At 38.5% G+C, this 19,480-nt stretch overlaps 1 protein-coding gene across 1 annotated transcript in view; it reads left to right on the forward strand.

Moving 5' to 3' along the window:
• The first annotated feature begins 467 nt into the window (after positions 1 to 467).
• Positions 468 to 19,480, forward strand: part of LOC132406620 (dynein axonemal heavy chain 5-like) — a 180,312-nt gene continuing 161,299 nt past the window's right edge. Inside the window, exons 1-7 of the mRNA XM_059992430.1 lie at positions 468 to 488; positions 2,854 to 2,988; positions 3,490 to 3,574; positions 10,339 to 10,496; positions 12,332 to 12,550; positions 14,989 to 15,120; positions 17,716 to 17,892. Coding sequence (XP_059848413.1) covers positions 468 to 488; positions 2,854 to 2,988; positions 3,490 to 3,574; positions 10,339 to 10,496; positions 12,332 to 12,550; positions 14,989 to 15,120; positions 17,716 to 17,892 — 927 coding nt within the window. The remainder of the gene's footprint in view (positions 489 to 2,853; positions 2,989 to 3,489; positions 3,575 to 10,338; positions 10,497 to 12,331; positions 12,551 to 14,988; positions 15,121 to 17,715; positions 17,893 to 19,480) is intronic.

The raw sequence follows: 19,480 nt of genomic DNA on the forward strand, positions 1-19,480 counted from the left end.
GGATGATGTTTCAAACAGTTCTGTTGTATGAGTATTTTCATCATAAATACCACAATACATAGACTTTTGCATTATTGCAGACCAAATTCAATGGCAGCTTCTCAGATGACTTAGTTACTGTGGGTCACATGACTAGCTCTTTTGTATTGAATTACTTTGATAATGTAGCCTGGCACTAAATTTTAATGAAGGGGAAAACTCAACCAAGTGCAGAAGATCTAAATAGCTGAGGTTTCCAGGTCAATACATGCAGTTTGATACAAAATTGAAAGAAGTAAACCAAAAAGTAATGTGCATTAAAATGTGAATTATTATTCTGAAATGAAGGTGATGTCTTTTGGAAAAGACTGCAAAGACCTCAGCAATACACTAGTTATGTCATAATCTTGGTTTTGTGTGGAGCTCCAACTCATAAGGATCTGCGACTTCTTGCTGAAACAGCGTGTCATCCGTTTCCTGCACACCTGATGGCAACAAAGGAGAAGCAGGTAACAACTGGGAGCTGGAAAATCGGAGGAATTGGTAAAAGTAAGGAAATGGGAAAAGCAGGGAGATCAGGTAACAGCAGGAAAACCTGTTGATAGCAATGAGGGAAACCTGGAAAAGCTTAGAGGAAATGAGAATATATGAGAAAATAGAGCTTAAAAGGTGAAATAAGGGAAAAAATAACAAAGCAATAAATAAATAAGTGCAAAGGACAGTGACCAGGGAACAGAAGAATACAAAAATGTATCTAAAATAAAACAATAATTACTCAATCTACGTAAATGTTTTATGATGAATACATAAGTAATTAAATTTGAAAACATCTAATATAAAGAGCTACAATTAAAATCATCTAGAAGTCAAATAAGTTGCAGTAATTATATTAATAATTGAACTCAGCACATTTATTGTCACTGATTTGATTCTGCTACTCTTTATTGTAAGAGTTATCCTAAGCAAATGGTAAAATATTTTAAATTAATGATTATTTTACAATGTTTCTGATGTGACTTAGTATTTTGATATCATTTAAAATCAAAAATAGAAACTGTGGGAAACCATCAGCATTTGTTCTATATTCTTTCAAAACCTCAGAGGGGTAATAATGAATTGTAAATTGTTTGATCAAACTGAGAGGAAGTCTCGGGAAACTTAGTTGCAATGTAAAACTAGTGAAGGGAAAACTTTACCAAAGGGGAGAGGGAGGGGTGGGGTGGGGAGGGAAAGAGGGGAGGGGGGGGGAGGAGGAGAGGGGGAGGGAGAGAGCGAGAAGGGGGAGAGAGAGAGAGAGAGAGAGAGAGAGAGAGAGAGAGAGAGAACACACGAACAGTTAACAGGACAGGATGAAAGGAGAACCCTATGATTTACAGTATAGGTCTCTGATGTTTCAATGGATAGATTATGACTCTCATTTTTGTCATCGTTTCTTCCTTTTGCTGGATGTAACCTGCTTAATAGCTCTGTTGTGCTTGTAAGTGCAAAAACCTTGATCCTCATCAGTTCTGACAAAGTTTCTTGGGTCTTTCTCCACAAGTGTTGCCTGACCTGACTAGTGGTATATGCTCCATGTGCTGACAGGCTGCTTGGATCTTACAATCTCCCCTGTTACTTCCCCTTAGATTGGAACTGGTTTATTATTGTCATATGTACTGAGATATAATGGTTCAAAAGATTCAAAGGTTCATTTATCATCAAAGCATGTATCCATATAGTACAACTTGAAATTCGTCCTCCAGATAACCATGAAATAAAGAAAGAACATGAAAGTTCTTCAAAGAGAGACATCAAACCCACCCCCTTGCACAAAAAAGAATGGCATCCTGATCATCAACCCTCCAAAACCCCTCCCTTCACTCAAAACAGAACAAGAACTTCAACCCTCCCCAAACGACCCCTCCCCCACACAAAAAAACTAACAGACCGCAACAGAACATTGATCCCCAAATAACCATGCCTCACACAACAAAACAGAAAAGGAACAGGTAATAAAAAACACGAAATATAAAAACCATAAATCTGATGGCCCACAGTTCATAAATGCAATAGCTCAATCCATAACTGCAGAATCATGATACCATCCTCTGATATCACTGACATTCATCTAAAGGAAGGGTCACTACATGAGGTAGAGGCCTACCTGCCTGCCACAGTGAGCCACACAGCGTAGGCCGCTTACAGAATCCTTCTTGCCAGCAATCAAAGGAAGGTAGTTGGTGCTGAATTCTTGCTTGCCTTCTGCATTTGCCTTGATGTCTCAATTTTCCTTGATGCTTTAATCAGCTTTCATAGTGGAAAGCTTGTCTTGCATTCTGTTCATTCATTACACAGTGCATTGAGGTAGTACAAAGTAAAACAGTAACAAAATGCAGAATAACGTGTAACAGCTACAGGTGAAATGCAGTGCAGGTAAACAAAGCAGCAAGGTCGTAACAAGGTAGAATGGGAGGCCAAGAGTCCATTTTGTTAAGACACCATTCAATAGTCTTATAACAGTGGGATAGAAGCTATTCTTGAGCTTGATGGTATGTGTTTCTAGGCTTTGTAACTTCCGCCTGATGAGGATAGGGGAGAAGAGAGAATGACTGGGATGAGTGGGGTCTTTAATTTTGCTGGCTGTTTTACTGAGGCAGCGAGAAATAAAGACAGGGTCCATAGATGGGAACTGGTTTCTGTGATGTGCTGGGCCATGTCAATAGCTCTCTGCAGTTTCTTGCAGATACGGGCAGAGTAATTGCCAGAGCAAGCTTCTGTCTACCCCTTCCTTTGGTTTAGCTGCAGGGCTCTCCTCAGCTGAGTAACTTCTGTATGGTAACAAGGGTGGTAACCTATATTTCCAGCACAGTAGTCTTGTTTTATATTGTTATACAGCACAAACTAAGAGAGGATCATGAAGCTAAACGGCTGCAGTTGGACCCTAGACATGAATATATTTTTGATGTGGTGTCAACCTGTGTCCCTCTGGAGAGGTATGATATTGAAGATGCAGTATTGGAAGGCACTCAAGTAAGTACAGCTCATTTTCTCTTCACAAATCGTATTTAGACAGATTTATGTTATAAAATTATGTAAGGCGCAGTGGTGCAGAATAGCAGGCGTTTGGTAGAAGCACTATACTAAGATAAAATGCCAATGAAATCTAACTTATTACTGGCAGGTCATGATGTGTAAGTTGGTCAACAAGTAGAACAATGCAACAAGTGATCCAAGCCACAACCTGACACTTGTAACATTAGCTTCAACACTTTTGGACTAAGCTGAGCTGTTAAATTATAAGCAAATGAATTTGGAAAATATTGACAATGGAATATTTTGATGAATTTGAACAAACAAAAGTATTTCACTCTGATTTAACTATATTCCAAAACCAAAGTCAGATTTTGCTCTCTATCTTAGAACCCAGATATGATACAAAATTATTTTAGCTTCTTACAAAGTATCTGTTAAAGCATCTAGTGGTATATCATTAATTCCAAAAATAATGATAAAATTAATATTCTTTTTCAGCTGGAACAGATTGATAATTTTTTCATTGTTGATGGCAGACAAAGTCTTTTGTTCTTCTACCAAGAAGTGGATAATCCACCACCAGGTTGTACTTAATTTAGTATGCAAATGCTTGCTGTGTATATTTCAATCTTGTATCTACAGATGACTGAAATAACTGAATAACAATGGTCTTAATTATAATCATTCTTTACAAGATGATCAACCATTATTCTCAGTTCCTAGTTTCTTATTCTTAACACATTTTAAGTTGTTAGTAGTAAGCCTGACCAGTCCAATTCAGAATTTGCCCTCCATGGGTGCAGGCTGAATCTATCTGTTCTGATAATCCCCTATCCCATATGTCATCTATCTGGTTGCACTCTGAATTATTATCTCTGGAAGAGAATTCTGAAACCTCACAGCATTTTAAATGAAGAAATGTGTGCTACAGCCAGTTCCTCAAAATACTTCCTGATGGTAGATGTTAGATCCACGGGAGAGTAGTCGTTTTTCTTAAGTACCAGGCTAATAGGGTCTTGATAAAGCAGGTGGAAACCTCAGACTGGTGTCATGACAACACCTTTCCCTCAATGCCAGAAAAACAAAAGAGATGATTATTGACTTCAGGAAAGGGAACAATGCCCATGTTTCTGTGTACATGAACAGTGCAGAAGTTGAAAGAATTGACAAGTTCAAGTTCCAAGAAGTGAACATCACTAATAGCTTGTCCTGGTGTAGCCACATAGATGCCACAGCCAAGAAAGCTCAGTAACACCTTCACTTCCTTTGGAGGCTAAAAAAAAATTCTCTGTGAATTTGTTGACCCTTTCTAATTTTCATCAATGCACCATGGAAAGCATCCTGTGTGGATGCATAATGGCTTGGTATGACAACTACACTGCCTGTGACTGCAAGAAACTGCAGATTCTTGTGGACACAGCTCAGCACATACCATAAACTATCTTCCCTTCAATGAACTCTTGACTATACTACTTGCTGCCTCAGTAAAGCAGATACCTTAATCAAAGACACCACCCTCTCTCCACAGATGGTCAAAAGCTTGTTCAAAGAGAAGTAAGAAACATCAAAAATGAAGAGAAAGATGGAGAGCATTAGGAATGGAATTCATATTCATAGCATCCTGGCAGTGAAAGGATGATGAGCATACTTGAATCAAAAGGCTCAAATTAGAGTTAGTGCTACATAGCATGGACACAGGCTCTTTGGCTCAACTTGTCCATGCTGAGCAAGATGCCTGCCTGAGTTAGTCCCATTTGCCTGTGTTTGGCCTTTTGCACATTCCCATGTCTAAATATCTTTTAAATGTTGTAACTGTACCTACTTCTGCCACTTCCTCTTCAACGCCTTCCTTAAATTTGTCCATTGTCTTTCTTCTTTCCCGTCTCATCTTAAATCTGTGGTCTTGAATTTTAGACTCCCCTTCTCTGGGAGAAAGACTGTGCTATTGACTTTGTCTATGTTCTTCATGATTTTATAAAGTTCTATAAGAGGATCCCCCAGCTACCGCCACTTTTGAGAGAAAATAGACCTTTCTGCATCCTTTCCAGCTTAATGACGTCCTCTGTTTATCCGGGCAACCAGTACTGCACCCAATAACACAAGTGCTGTCTCACCAAAGTCTTGTACAGTTGTAACATGATGCTCCATCTCTTGTATGCAGTGCTCTTGCTGACGAAGGCTGGTTTGCCAAGCTCCTTTTTCATCACCCTGCCTACCTGTGTCACTAATTTCAAAAATTTATGTATCTGTACGCCAGGATCTTTCTGTTCTACAGCACTCTCCAGGGCTATGCTATTGACTCGTTTAACTTCCCAGAATACAATATAGATAACCTTTTTCACTGACCACTGTACCAACAATTTATATGTCATTTGGAAACCTGTTTGACATGCCACCAACAGTTTCATCCCATTGGAGGGGTATAGGTGGGGAAGATGGGGAAGAATCTAGGCTATGGAAGGAGAGAGGGTAGAGAAGACTTTTGAAATCAATGATGAGAACTTTAAAATATAAGTATTGCTTTGGTTGGGACATTATCCAGGAGTTGTTGGGATATTCAGTTTTGAGCATGTTTCTGAACCAGTGCTTTACTCTCCATGACCTTAGCATTCTCCCTGTAGTCTGCAGTAGTACGCACTGAATAATACAGCAATCCTTTCTGGGTAAAGAGCTGCCAAAGAAATGCAGAAACAAAACCCTAATGTCTTTCAGTTATTTGAAATAGAGAGTTTAGTCTTTTTAACATTAAATGCTACACTATTGTAGCTCGGGGCATTCCGGATTTTGGAGTTCAATTCCAGCACTGCCTGTAATGGACTTTGTACATTCTCCCCTTGAATGTGTGGGTTTTTTTCTCTGGGTGCTCCAGTTTCCTCCCACAGTTAAAGACACACTGGTTTGGAGGTTTATTGGTCATTGTAAAATGTCTTGTGATTAGGCTAGTGTTAAATAGGTGGGTTTCAGAGTGATGTGGCTTGTTGGGCTGGAAAGGTCTGTTCCCTGCTGTATCTCTAAATAAATAAAAAATAATAAAAGCTGAGTAATGATTGACTAGACTGTGAATAGGCAAGATTGCATTTACAAGTTATGTACAGCTAGGGGGAGAGATATCACATCATATTTCACATTTTCTGGTGATCACTTACTACTACTCTCAATAGACAATAGACAATAGGTGCAGGAGTAGGCCATTCAGCCCTTTGAGCTAGCACTACCATTCAATATAATCATGGCTGATCATCCACAATCAGTACCCCGTTCCTGCCTTCTCCCCATATCCCTTGACTCTGCTATCTTTAAGAGCTTTACCTAACTCTTTCTTGAAAGCATCCAGAGAATTGACCTCCACTGCCTTCTGAGGCAGAGTATTCCATAGATCCACAACTCTCCGGGTGAAAAAGTTTTTCCTGAACTCTGTTCTAAATGGCCTACCCCTTATTCTTAAACTGTGGCCTCTGGTTCTGGACTCCCTCAACATCGAGAACATGTTTCCTGCCTCTAGTGTGTACTCCAGGTGTGGTCTCACCAGGGCCCTGTACAACTAAATCATTAATGTATATTGTAAATAGCTGCAGTCCCAGCACCGAGCCTTGTGGTACCCCACTAATCACTGCCTGCCATTCTGAAAAGGACCCATTAATCCCTACTCTTTGTTTCCTGTCTGCCAACCAATTTTCTATCTATGTCAGTACCCTACCCCCAATACTAAGTATTCTAATTTTGCCCACTAATCTCCCATGTGGGACCTTATCAAAGGCTTTCTGCAAGTCCAGGTACACTATATCCACCGGCTCTCCCTTGTCCATTTTCATAGTTACATCCTCAAAAAATTCCAGAAGATTAGTCAAGCATGATTTCCCCTTCGTAAATCCATGCTGACTCGGACCGATCCTGTTACTGCTATCCAAATGTGCTGCTATTTCATCTTTTATAATTTTCTCCAGCATCTTCCCGACCACTGATGTCAGGCTAACTGGTCTGTAATTCCTTGTTTTCTCTCTCCCTCCTTTCTTAAAAAGTGGAATAACATTAGCTGCCCTCCAATTCTCAGGAGGTCCTGAATCTATAGAACATTGGAAAATGATTACCAATGTGTCCACGATTTCTAGAGCCACCTCCTTAAGTACCCTGGGATGCAGACCATCAGGCCCTGGGGATTTATCAGCCTTTAGTTCCATCAGTCTACCCAACACCATTTTCTGCCTAATGTGATTTTCCTTCAGTTCCTCCATTACCCTAGGTCCTCTGGCCACTATTACATCTGGGAGATTGTCTGTGTCTTCACTAGTGAAGACAGATCCAAAGTACCTGTTCAACTCGTCTGCCATTTCCTTGTTCCCCATAATAAATTCACCTGCTTCTGCCTTCAAGGGCCCAACTTTAGTCTTAACTAATTTTTTCCTCTTCACGTAACTAAAGAAGCTTTTACTATCCTCCTTTAAATTCTTGGCTAGCTTACCTTCGTACCTTCTCCCTGTATTGCTTTTTTAGTTATCTTCTGTTGCTCTTTAAAACTTTCCCAATCGTCTGGCTTCCCACTCATCTTTGCTATGTTCTACTTTCTCTTTTATTTTTATACTGTCCTTGACTTCAACTTGTCAGCCATGGTTGCCCTCTACTCCCCTTAGAATCTTTCTTCCTCTTTGGAATGAACTGATCCTGCACCTTCTGTATTATTCCCAGAAATACCTGCCATTGTTGTTCCACTGTCATCCCTGCTAGGGGGTCCTTCTAGTCAACTTTGGCTAGTTCCTCCCTCATGGCTCCATAGTCCCCTTTGTTCAACTGTAATACTGACACTTCTGATTTTCCCTTCTCCCTCTCAAATTGTACATTAAAACTTATCATATTATGGTCACTACCTCTTAATGGCTCCTTTACCTTGAGTTCCTTTATCAAATCCGGTTCATTACACAACACTACATCCAGTATTGCCTTCTCGCTGGTAGGCTCCAGTACAAGCTGCTCTAAGAATCCAATCTGTACTTGTGTCAGTTACACACTTGTTGCTGTTTTAGTCCCATGGGTTTTAATAGATCAAACGAGTTTATTATGTACATAAAAATATCTTTCAAAAGTCCTTATACCCAATTTTAATCACACTGTCATCATTATTTTTGTCCATTACTGAACTAATCATTCATCTTAGCTAAATATAATTTGGATGAGAGCATTCCATGTTGGCTTACATTTATTAATACTTCAGAAGATTATAGGGCAACTACTGGCAAATGAGAATAGTTTGGATGGGGTATTTTGGTTAGTATGGACCATTTGGGTCAAAGGGCCTGTTTCCATACCATATGACTCTAAATATTTTTGTCCCCAATTACTCTTTCAAAGTATTAACACCACCATTGTTGTTCGACTATTCTGTAGTCAACAGGTTTATCACTCTCCCTTATTCTGAACATATCCTCTGCCCCTCCTATTTCAAAGAAACATTGAAAGGTTGTGGCCAGAGCTGCTGAGATGATCACACTTCCTTCCCTCAATGGCCTCTATCATTCCATTCAGAATTAGTGACTCCTCTAGGTAAGCATTGCCAACCTTCTAAATATACTTGTGTGTTTTTTTTTATTTTCCATGTCATTTGAAGTGTCCTTTATTTCAGTGAAGATGGTTGCAAATTACTCATTTATGTTCCCTACCATGCAATAAATTCTTTTCTTTGATTCTTAATCAAGCACTATTCTTTGAGTACCCTTTCTCCACTTGTATATTATGAAAGGCTTTTGGGTTCCCTTTCAGACTGTCTGCTAATCTGTTCTCATTCACTGCCATCAACCATCTGCAACCATTTCAGTTGCAAACATCAGAATTATTCCACATTTCTTTTTCATGATGACTAAAGATTTGATGAATATTTCATGTCATGAAGATAAGTTGAAAGATTTGGAGAAAGTTTTAAAACTGCATGTACAGGAAATCTGTAAATTTATCAAGTAATACTAGAAATAGCAGTTTCTCCATATTCAGATGGAGAATTAATGTCAATGTTTGAAGTAATTATCTCATATCAGAACTAGAAAAGATTGGAAGGGAAACTAGTATTTACAGAGCAGAAGATGGATGGGGTGGGGGGGGAAGGTTAAAATGGAAGGTCTGTATTGGAGTGGAAACCAAGTAAGATTGAATATCAGAGTGGTGGTACCAGCTGAAGGTTGGCAGTAAAGCCATTGGACTGAAGATACAAAAATCCACAAACACACCAACAGGCTCAAGAACAGCTTCTATGTCACTGTTATAAGACTATTAAACAGCTAGTCTGATAAGATAGACTCTTAACATCATAATCTATGTCGTCATGATCTTGCATCTTATTGTCTTCCTGCATTGCACTTTCGCTGTAACACTTCATTTTGCACTGTTATAATTTTACCTTCTACTACCTTAATTCAGTGCTGTAATGAATTGAACTGTATACAAGACAAGTTTTTCACTGTGCCTCGGTACATGTGACAATAATAAATCATTTTACAAATTTAAATGATGTAGAGATTTACTTCTTTCAAGTCATTGCATTTATTTCCCTCAAGGAAATGCATCTGGTTTGGTGGCTCCTATACTGAGCAAAACAAGTCTAGACTGGATGACTGTGTGCTGGAACACCTTTGTTCAGTTGCAATGCTGACCTGAGCTTCTAGTTTCCTGTCACCTTAATTTTCCATTTTGCTCTCTTTGACTTTGCCCACTAATAAACCTCAAGGAAAAACTCCCAACTTGATGCAAGACAGCCTTCCAGACTCAAGTCAGGTTCAATGATTTCGGATAATGAACCATTTTAGTCTTTTTTCTCACATTTCCAGGATTTATTTTCTACTTTTCTGTTATTTCAGATTTCGCTTATCTCCTCCTATTCATACTTGGGACATGCATTTACTCAAGAAGAACCATCACTATCTGCATCATTCCCTCTCCTGGTCTCCACTCCATCATGGACCTGACCATTTATCTTAAGTTTCTTACTCTTTCTCTGCGACATATAACTTGTTGCTCTTCCAACTTTTCTCTGATGGTGAAAGGCATTGCCTGAAGCATTAACCCCGCTTCATAGATACTGCCTGGCCTATTGGGTGTTTCTAGCATTTTCTGTTTTTATTCAGAAAGAATGATTTTGATGAGGTGGTAATAGCAAAAGGAAACAAAACCATTTTCTTCTGAACAATGACTCAACTTTTAGTTCAAATTATTGATGACAGTAGTTTGTAATTTAATTAAATATGCAAATTTTACTAAAATAACTGCATTATGCATTCCAATAACCATGAAGTACAAGTCATCCATGTTAAACTTAATGAGGATTTATGACAAAGTTTACAATTATTATTTTCTGTTATGATATAGTTGCTCTTGAGCCATGTGGTCCCATGCTAGGATTTACAAGTTGCAAAGTGAAGAAGCTATTTCTTACTGATGGGAAACATGCTGGTTTGACTGGAGTTTGTATTGCTTTTCTTCGAGCAAGTACCAGCAGAGCTATCACATATGAAAACATATACAGGGTAAATTATTTTTAAAAATTCAAATGCTGCAGTTATTATCACATTTTTGCTTCAGCAACAATGATATATCCAGATGTTTTATGATTTACAGGAATCTTGAGATGATGGTGTTTTTGTCTAAAAGCTGACTTTGTTCTTTTAGGTAGTAGGCAGGTAATACTAAAAGTCATGAGAAAATAGCCACAGTGTGCTACTAATAGGAGGCATTAGGCAAAGAAGTGGTGTGCTGATCAAAGGGATTCAGTTGGGTTCCTTGTGGTCTTGCCTTTTGAGTGTTGTTGGACATGTACCTTTCTATCCTCGTAAAAATGTTCCTTAACCTTCCTAATTTGTATCTTTCAAGTGGCAGAAAAGGTTGGGGGAGTCAAGGGATCAGGCACTTATTCCAGAATATTATGGCCAGGATCCCTTATACTAACCAAATAGTTTAGTTAAATATTTGGTCATTGGTGACCCCAAGATATTCATGGTGTGGGTTGTGGGTTACCATGAATAATTTTTGACATTCAATGTACTGCTTTTTAGGACTAACGTATTCTTGTAAACGATAATAAGGTCAGTGTTGAAGGTTAGACTGTGTTGGGTGTGTGAATATCCCAGTATTATTATTTGGAGTTTAGAGCCACTGAAAGTATGTCTCAGCAATTTTAAACAGAAGCAAAGTAGATAAAATATAAGGCAATACTGTCTTTTAACGTAGTGTATAAACCTTCGTTATATTGTTTCAGAATCAAAGTGAAATTGCTGCCAATACTATTTGTAACCAATGGATTAATTTGTTGTAAAGTTTCGTTCTCTGCACTTTAACTTATTTATGTTAAATGAGTTCATGAGCATATTACAAAGCCTCATGAAGAACCTTTGTTTTGAAAATGCTAGAAACTCAAAAGTCCTCAGCCTTCCTTGTGCTGGCATTATTCCTTCATGGAGAAAACAGTAGAAATCATATTTGTTCATGTACGGCTTTTCCCTACAGTGCTAGTGGTGTCAGAGCAGCACTCATGACTTTCCCAGTGAGTGTGTATGCTATTAAGATTTGCAAGAAATAATTTTAACTTTAGTATTTCCAAATGTTTGAAATTAAAACACAAGGATCTCATTCTCTGTTATACCACTATATGCTGTTAAGATTTTTATCTTTTTATCCTTTTAATTTTAGAATACCACTCAAACACTTAAAGCCTTTTAGTTTTGTTTCTCTTCTCACGGTGCTGGTTTATTGTACTTCCTACATTCTCTTGTTTTTTCTCTTACTCCATCATTCTATTTGTATTTTCCTTTATTTGCTCCATTCTCTCCGCAGTGTGTATACACAGACTTTCATAACCATCCCTTACGATATCATTCTCTCCATCTTAAAACTATTTTTATCATACTTTGTGATTGGAGAAAGCAACCAAAATCTTCTCCTTTTGAAGAGTTTTAATGAGGTGGATGTGGAGAGAATGCCTCCTGTTTTGAAAGATTCTGCGATAACAAGTCAATGTTTAAAATAAGGGGTCACCCATTTAAGGTAGAGAGAGGAGGTGATTTTTCTCAAATGCTCGTGAATGTTCCATGAATAATAATAGATGCAAAGTCTTTAATTATTTTATGGCATGGGTTGATAGATTCTTGATTAAATGTGGTGGGAGGTGATTGGGGTAAGAGGAAATGCAGAACTGAAGTAATGGTCAGATCAGGCATGATCTTATTGATTGGGGGAATAGAACTGAAGGGCTGAGTGGCCAATACTATTTGTAATTTTTACGTTTGAATGTAGGAGGCAAAAAAAAAATTGTCTTTTGGTGAAAATTCAAAGTTTTTTGTTGCTGCTTTTTCTATCTTTTTTTTAGGAAGTAAGCTTTAATGTTTTGGATGCTGAAGGGCTTGGGCTCCTGAAGTCAGTTGAACATCTGTTAGGTGATGCATTTATACCCACGCTGAAAAATATGAACCAAGGATGGGGACTGCTGAGTAAGCCTGAATCTACAATGGTCAGGCAGGGATTTCTTAATTCCTTGGATGGGTTTGTCAGTGTCCTTTCTACAGCACAACACAATCTAGCCAAGGAGGTAAGTTTACTTAACTTTCTTTATGCTGCTGTCATATTAACAGAGCAATAACACTAACAAAGCAACTTGCTATTCCTACGAATATGCATGTACAATTTCCATTGTAACTGGACATTATGAAATAAAGAGGTAGAAAGGTATGTTCTCTGGAGGGAGAACAGAAGACAGATCTAGAGGACAGAGTATGAAGAAATCATTAGCAGACAGGAATCTGTAGATGCTTGAAATCCAGAGCAATACACCCCAATGCTGGAGGAATTCATCAGGTCAGGAAGCATCTAAGGACAGGAATAAACACTTGATGTTTGGGCCAAGACCCTTTATTCTACCTCTGCCCAAAAGTTGACTGTTTATTCCTCTCCATCGATGCTGCCTGACCTGCTGGGTTCCTCCAGCTTTTTGAGAGTATGAAGAGTGCCAGTTTGGAGGAGAGGTCTGGAGGATTGAGAGTGTGAAGTTCGTTAGTAATTCCTTTGAACAAAGGGTGGGTTTGCTACAGGAGATGGTTGGGATTGCAATCATTGTCAACATTGATTCATTCCCCCTTGGAAGTTTTCATGTTTTATTGTTTTACAACATTGAGTCACAGTGGATTTTATTTGGCTTTTTTGACACTGTTCAACAGAAAAGACTCATTTGTGTCAAAGTGAAAGCAAATTTTTGCAAATTGGTCTAAATTTATTATAATTATTAAACAAAAAATAATTGACTGCCTAATTGCTCACCCTACAAGTCAGTACTTAGTAGATTCACCTTTGGCAGCCGTTAGTCTATGTGGATAGGTCTCTATCAGCTTTGCAAATCTGGACACTTCAATTTTTCCCCATTCCTCTTTACAAAACTGTGCAAGCTCTGTCAGGTTGCAAGGGGATCATGTGTGAACAGCCATTTTCAAGTCCAGCCACAAATTCTCAATTGGCTTGAGGTCTGGACTCTGACCTGGCCACTCCAGGGCATTAATTTTGTTGTTTTTAAGCCATTTCTATATAGCTTTGACTTTATTCTTGGGGTCCTTGTTGTGGCCTATATCTCGCCTCACGTCTCGGAGAGTTATTGATGGTGCATCACTTGTCTTGCTGGAAAACAAATCTTCTCCCAAGTTGCAGTTCTCTTGCAGACTGCATCATAGTTTCCCTGTACTTTGCTGCTATCACTTTTACCCTCGACCTTCACAAGCTTTACAGGGTCTGTTGCAGTGAAGCATCCCCACAGCATGATGCAGCCACCACCATGCTTCACAGTAGGGATGGTGTTTTTGCTGATGTGCGGTGTTTGGCTTCCGCCAACATAGCATTTAATCTAAACACCAAAAGGCTCAGTTTTGGTTTCATCATAGAACCTTCTAGCTGACTTTAGAGTCTCCCACATGCCTTCTGGTTAACACTAGCCAGAATTTCATGTGAGTTTTTATCAACAGTGGCTTTCTCTTTTCCACTCTTCCATAAAGCTGCAACTGGTGAAGCACCTGGGTAACAGTTGCTGCATGTGCAGTCTCTCCCATCTCAGCCACCGAAGTTTGTATCTCTTCTAGAGTTATCATAAATGTTTTGGTGGCCTCTATCACTAGTTCCCTTCTTGCATGGTCACTCAGTCAACAGGATGGCCTGTTCTAGGCAGATTTACAGGTGTGCCATATTCCTTTCAATTCTTGATGATTGACTGAACTGTACTCCAAGGGATATTCAGCAATGTGGGAATTTTCTTGTGTCTATCTCCAGATTTGCGCTTTTCAATAATCTTTGAATGGAATTGCTTGGAGTGTTCTTTTGCCTTAATGGTGTAGTTTTTGCTAAGATACTGACTCACCAGCAGTTGGACCTTCCAGATATATATGTATTTTTACTATAATCAATTGAAACACCTTGACTTGACCTGGTGATTGCCATTTAACTAAACATGTGATTTCTAAAACCAATTGGCTGCGCTAGTGATGATTTGGTGTCTCATCTTAAAGGAGTGAACACTTCTGCCATCAATTATTTGTGTTTTATATTTGTAGTTAATTTAGATCGCTTTGTAGAAATCAGTTTTCACTTTGACACGAAAGACTCTTTCTCTCTTGATCAGTGTCAAAAAAAGCCAAATTAAATCCACTGTGATTCAATGTTGTAAAACGATAAATGATGAAAATTCCAAGGGGGATGAATACTTTTTATAGGCACTGTATAGCAGGAGGAAAAGTGGATAAATATTTGAATGGGAACACTGGGCAACTGGCTTTAGGAATAAATGGTTCATATCTGTGTTTAATGTCTTCTCCGTGTTATTAATAATCATACTTATGATTTAGTTGATTAAAATTTATATTCACCCTTGTCTGAATAGTAAGTATTTATATCTCACTTGATTATACTCTGTTTCTTCTATTTGACCATTAAAAAAAATACTGCTAAATTTAAACCTAACACTGAAAGAGATTTTCCTTTCACATATTGTAGGTACGATTAGAACGATGTGTATCAGAAGAGCTGAGAAATTTGAAATGGCCATTAGAGTTTGGGCTGGTACCTCCTGAAATGTTGAAGCAAGCTGAAAAATGTCTGAAAATTTGGATCAAGCAAATTGAACAGGTCAGGAATGAGAGGTTTGAGCACTGGGGTAGATTATAGCTCTTTTTATTCAGATGTGAAAACTTGCAATGAATGCCGTCAGCAGTACTACAGCTATCTTACACTGGAGTCACTTGGAGGTCACAATCATGTAGCATATCACCCAATGGCTCCATACCTTGGGCATACTAAATATTTTGATATTTTAAGGGGCATTTTACCTTTGAGCTGGAAGATGTTGGAGCACCCATTATACCTCTGCTTTCATCGTCTCTTCTCCTGCCCAGCGCAAGAGAAGAGGTCCCTTTTTCCTCATTTTTCATCCAACGGTCTTCACATTTAACAGGTAGTTTCTAACATCTTCAACATGATGCTGCCATTTCTTAACCGTTCTTTTCATATCAAATTCCAAAGGAGCTGTTCCTCCATAACACCCTTGTTTACTTTCCATCTCAACCAGCATCCATTCCCATTCTGCAGCTTCTTATTCACTTGCAGGAAGATGCAACTTTCTTTGTTCCAATGACTTGAAACCTAAAGCTAATATTATATTTTTATCTCCACATAAAGCCCCTGACCTGTTGAGCATTTCTAGCATTTCTCTTTTTATTTCATATTTTCACCATCTGCAGTTCTTTGCTTTTCCATTTGGCATCTCCTCTGGCCATTCATCACATCTTACTGAAACTAGGAGCCTTAAATAGCACTCATGTCCTACTGAAATGGTAAGGACCTTGATTGGCATTTCTTTATGAGGCAGTATCCAAATCACTATCACGAGTCTCTCTAATGCAAGAGATAGGAACAAATGGCCTGGATTTCAGTGGCCGGAGTGAATTAAAATTCATCTATTAGTCTTTGCTACATTACATGTTGTCTTATTGAATTATAACTAAAATCCAACAATCGTGCAGTTTCTGTGTTCATCAGTGTGCTTTAGGAAATTCTATCTCACTCCCCAGTGCTTACAACATGTGCTTGAATCGAAGTCATGCAATATGACTGAACTGATGGCATTTGAGTTGTGCATGTCTTCCACAAATGGTACATTTCTGAAAGACTGGTGCTTGTTTTAAATGGCTTCAGTTCATTGGTTGATGGGGCAACAATATCTTCAAACTGGATTTTTCTAATTTGACCATCTTTGAGATCATTGTTATAACTTGAACCCCAACCCATATCACTGCTGTGAAGCCAATCTCCTATACTTGGTATTCTTAGAGTAGCAGCTTACTTTTGATTAAAATACGAACAGCTGTAGTTACAACCTAGTTGAGGTTGAATGAAAGCACATTGTATAAATTTCCTCTTCATTCACTTGGAGGGATACAAGGATAGGTGATGACATTAGTTGCAATGTTTCTTATTCTTATGGAAAGTAGCTTTAATGTTATAGAAAATATAATACTGCCCTCATTAAACTGTGCATTATAAATGTGTTGTGAATTCATCTGTTCAGAAATTGGCAAGTAGTTTGACCTCATTTTGAGAAATAGCAGTTACTCTCATCCACACATTCACAGAGAACAAAAATGAGCTGAGGAATGATTGCAGGACCATTTTAAAATATCTGTGAACCAACTAGGTGTCTAAACAGTCACAGAAGCTGTTAGTTCAAAGAAGAATTCTTTTGGAAGAAATAAGCAATTAAGACAAACAAGATCAAAGTCTTTTGCACTTTCTAGCTATTCCCAAATCATCTCCCGTTAAAATCCTTTATCCCATGTCTAAGCACTTAGCATTTAGTTTAATTTTTTTTCATTTTTTTCTTCATTAATTTCTTTGGGTTCTGGGTATTACTGGTAAGCCAAGAATCTATTAAATATCCCTGAATGCTCTTGAGAAGATGATGGTAAAACCCCTTCTTGAACCACTGCAATCCTCCCAGTGATGGGACTCCCACGTGCTCTGGGCAGGGTGTTTCAGGACTGTAAAATTATTAGTTTAGGATATGCTGTGACACTGGCGGAGGTGAGCAAATGCAGTGAACTTTGTAGATGGTACATTGACATTGTGGACTGGGGATATAGGATAAGGTGGATGAGGCGGCAATCAAGTAAATTGTTTTTTTCTGGACACTGTAGTGCTGCTTGAGAATTGTCTGAGCTGCTCTCTTCCAGGCAAGTGTAAAGCATTTCATCATGCTTTGAGTTGCTTCTTATAAATGGAGGAAAGGTTTGGGAAATTAAGGAGGGCAGTCAGATGCAATAGGATACTCAGCCACTGACCTGTTGTTGTAGCCAATATTATTTGTCCAGTCCAGATGAGATTCTGATTATTGATGAGCCAAAAATGTTGGCGGTAGCAGCATTGGTGATAGTAATGCCACTGAGTGTCAGAGATAGGTGATTAAGAGTTAGGAAGATTTCGGCTGGGCAAATGGAACAGTATGCAAAATTGCATTGATGTATGATAAATCTGATTGTTTAATCAACGATTGTTAATTAAGAGTTCTAAATAAATTCCATAAAGTATTCAGCACGAATTTGGCAATCCTTTGTTGTCTGCTGAGAGCTAATCTGTAATAAATATTGAAATGCCACTCTCTGTGGCCAGTGCTAAAGCACTTTTTATGCTTGGTGCAACATTCCTCTGCTTCTGATCTTTTCTTCTAAGATGCTGACTGAGAGCGAGCAGGTGCAGAAGGAAGCAGATGACGCTGGGCCACGGCTGGAGCTGGAACACTGGAAAAACTGCCTGACCCGATTCAATTGTTTGACTCAGGAGATCCAGCGAGCAGATGTCAAAACCATTCTTGGCATCATCACAGCTGCTAAGTCAAAGCTGTTGAAGGTTTGAAGAAATACATTGATTGAAGCTTATAGTTTCTTAACAACTATTAAACATTGATTAAACATATTTAAAGTCCATGCTGAACTCCCCCCTCACAAAAATGATAAAATTTTGTAACCTGGAATTTCTAAGAAGGATACAACTGATCTTTATCTTTACTTCAATAGAGAAGTGGCAGATGTGATTTATTCATGTACTGGCTCCTATATTTCTGTCAATCTGCCAATGTTATGCTGGAAGATTGGAAGAAGTTAGAAATCCTACCTCAGTCAATTATTATGATAGAGATATTTTGTAAAAGGAAAGCAGAACATGCTGGAAACACGCAATAGGTCGAACAGTGTTGATGGAAAGAAAATCAATTTTTGATGAAGCATCTTTGGCTGAAAGCTGTTTCTCTTTCCACTCATGCTACCTGATTTGTTGTGTGTTTCCAGCAATTTTTTTCAGATCTTTTGCAACAATAGCTTTTTATTTTTTGTGCTTCATCAAAGAGTTTTTACATTGATGTACAGAAACCTTAGAATGTATAGCATTTGATAGTTTTGGGCCTGTATTTACTGGAGTTTAGAAGAATGACAGGAGATCTAATTTCAATCTTATGAAACCTATCTAATACTGAAACGCCCAGATAGAGTGGACATGTAGAGGATGTTTCCTTTGATGGGGGAGTCTAGGACAAGAGGGCACGGCCTCAGAATAGAAGGGCCTCCCTTTAGAACAGTGATGAGGAAGGATTTATTTAGCCAGAGGGTAGTGAATCTTTGGAGTTCGTTGCCACAGATGACTATGGAGGCCAAGTCATTAGGTATATTTAAAGTGGAGGTTCGTAGGTTTTTAATTAGTAAGGGCATCAAAGGTTATGGGGAAAAGGCAGGAGAATGGAGTTGAAAGGGATAATAAATCAGGAATGGTGGAGCAGAGTCTATGGGCTAAATAACTAATTTTTTTCCTATGCCTTAAGTTCTTAAACCATTATTTCTTGCACTAATCTTGGAAGGAGGTCATGAGGCCTATGGTGGCGCCCAAGGGAGCAACCATATTAATTCCATTCCTCTCTCTCTCACTCTCTCTCCGTCTTGTTTTACGGCGGTTGGCACCCAGCTTAATGGTGCATTACCGCCACTAGTTCCATTCCTACTTACCCATCAACTACTCTTTATTTTTGCCATCAAGACACTAAGTGCTAACTTGGAGAAGCAAATTAACCTATTAGTATTTGATTGAAACATGAGAATAAACCAAAATACTCAGAGAAAGCCCACATGGTAGTGGGTAGAATGTATTAACTCTGTACAGACAGTATCTAAAGCAGGGTCAAATCCAGGTCTGTGAAACTATGAGACAAGCACAGACTGCTATGTCAGGTTCTGTCTCTATTTGTTTATTTTGTTTTCTCATTGTGAAGTAATTTCTTTGTTAATAATTTCCAGCTGAATTTACTCATTTGGATCTCAAACAGTTAAAACTATTACTGTCACTGATTTTTGATGATTTTTTCAAAATCATGCAAGCAGTGAATTTCCATGAGGCCCCAAGATCGTAAGAGATAGGAGTAGAATTAGGCCATTAGTCCCATCGAATTTGT

This window comes from Hypanus sabinus, chromosome 17 (assembly GCF_030144855.1).
Source record: "Hypanus sabinus isolate sHypSab1 chromosome 17, sHypSab1.hap1, whole genome shotgun sequence".
Lineage (NCBI taxonomy): Eukaryota > Metazoa > Chordata > Chondrichthyes > Myliobatiformes > Dasyatidae > Hypanus > Hypanus sabinus.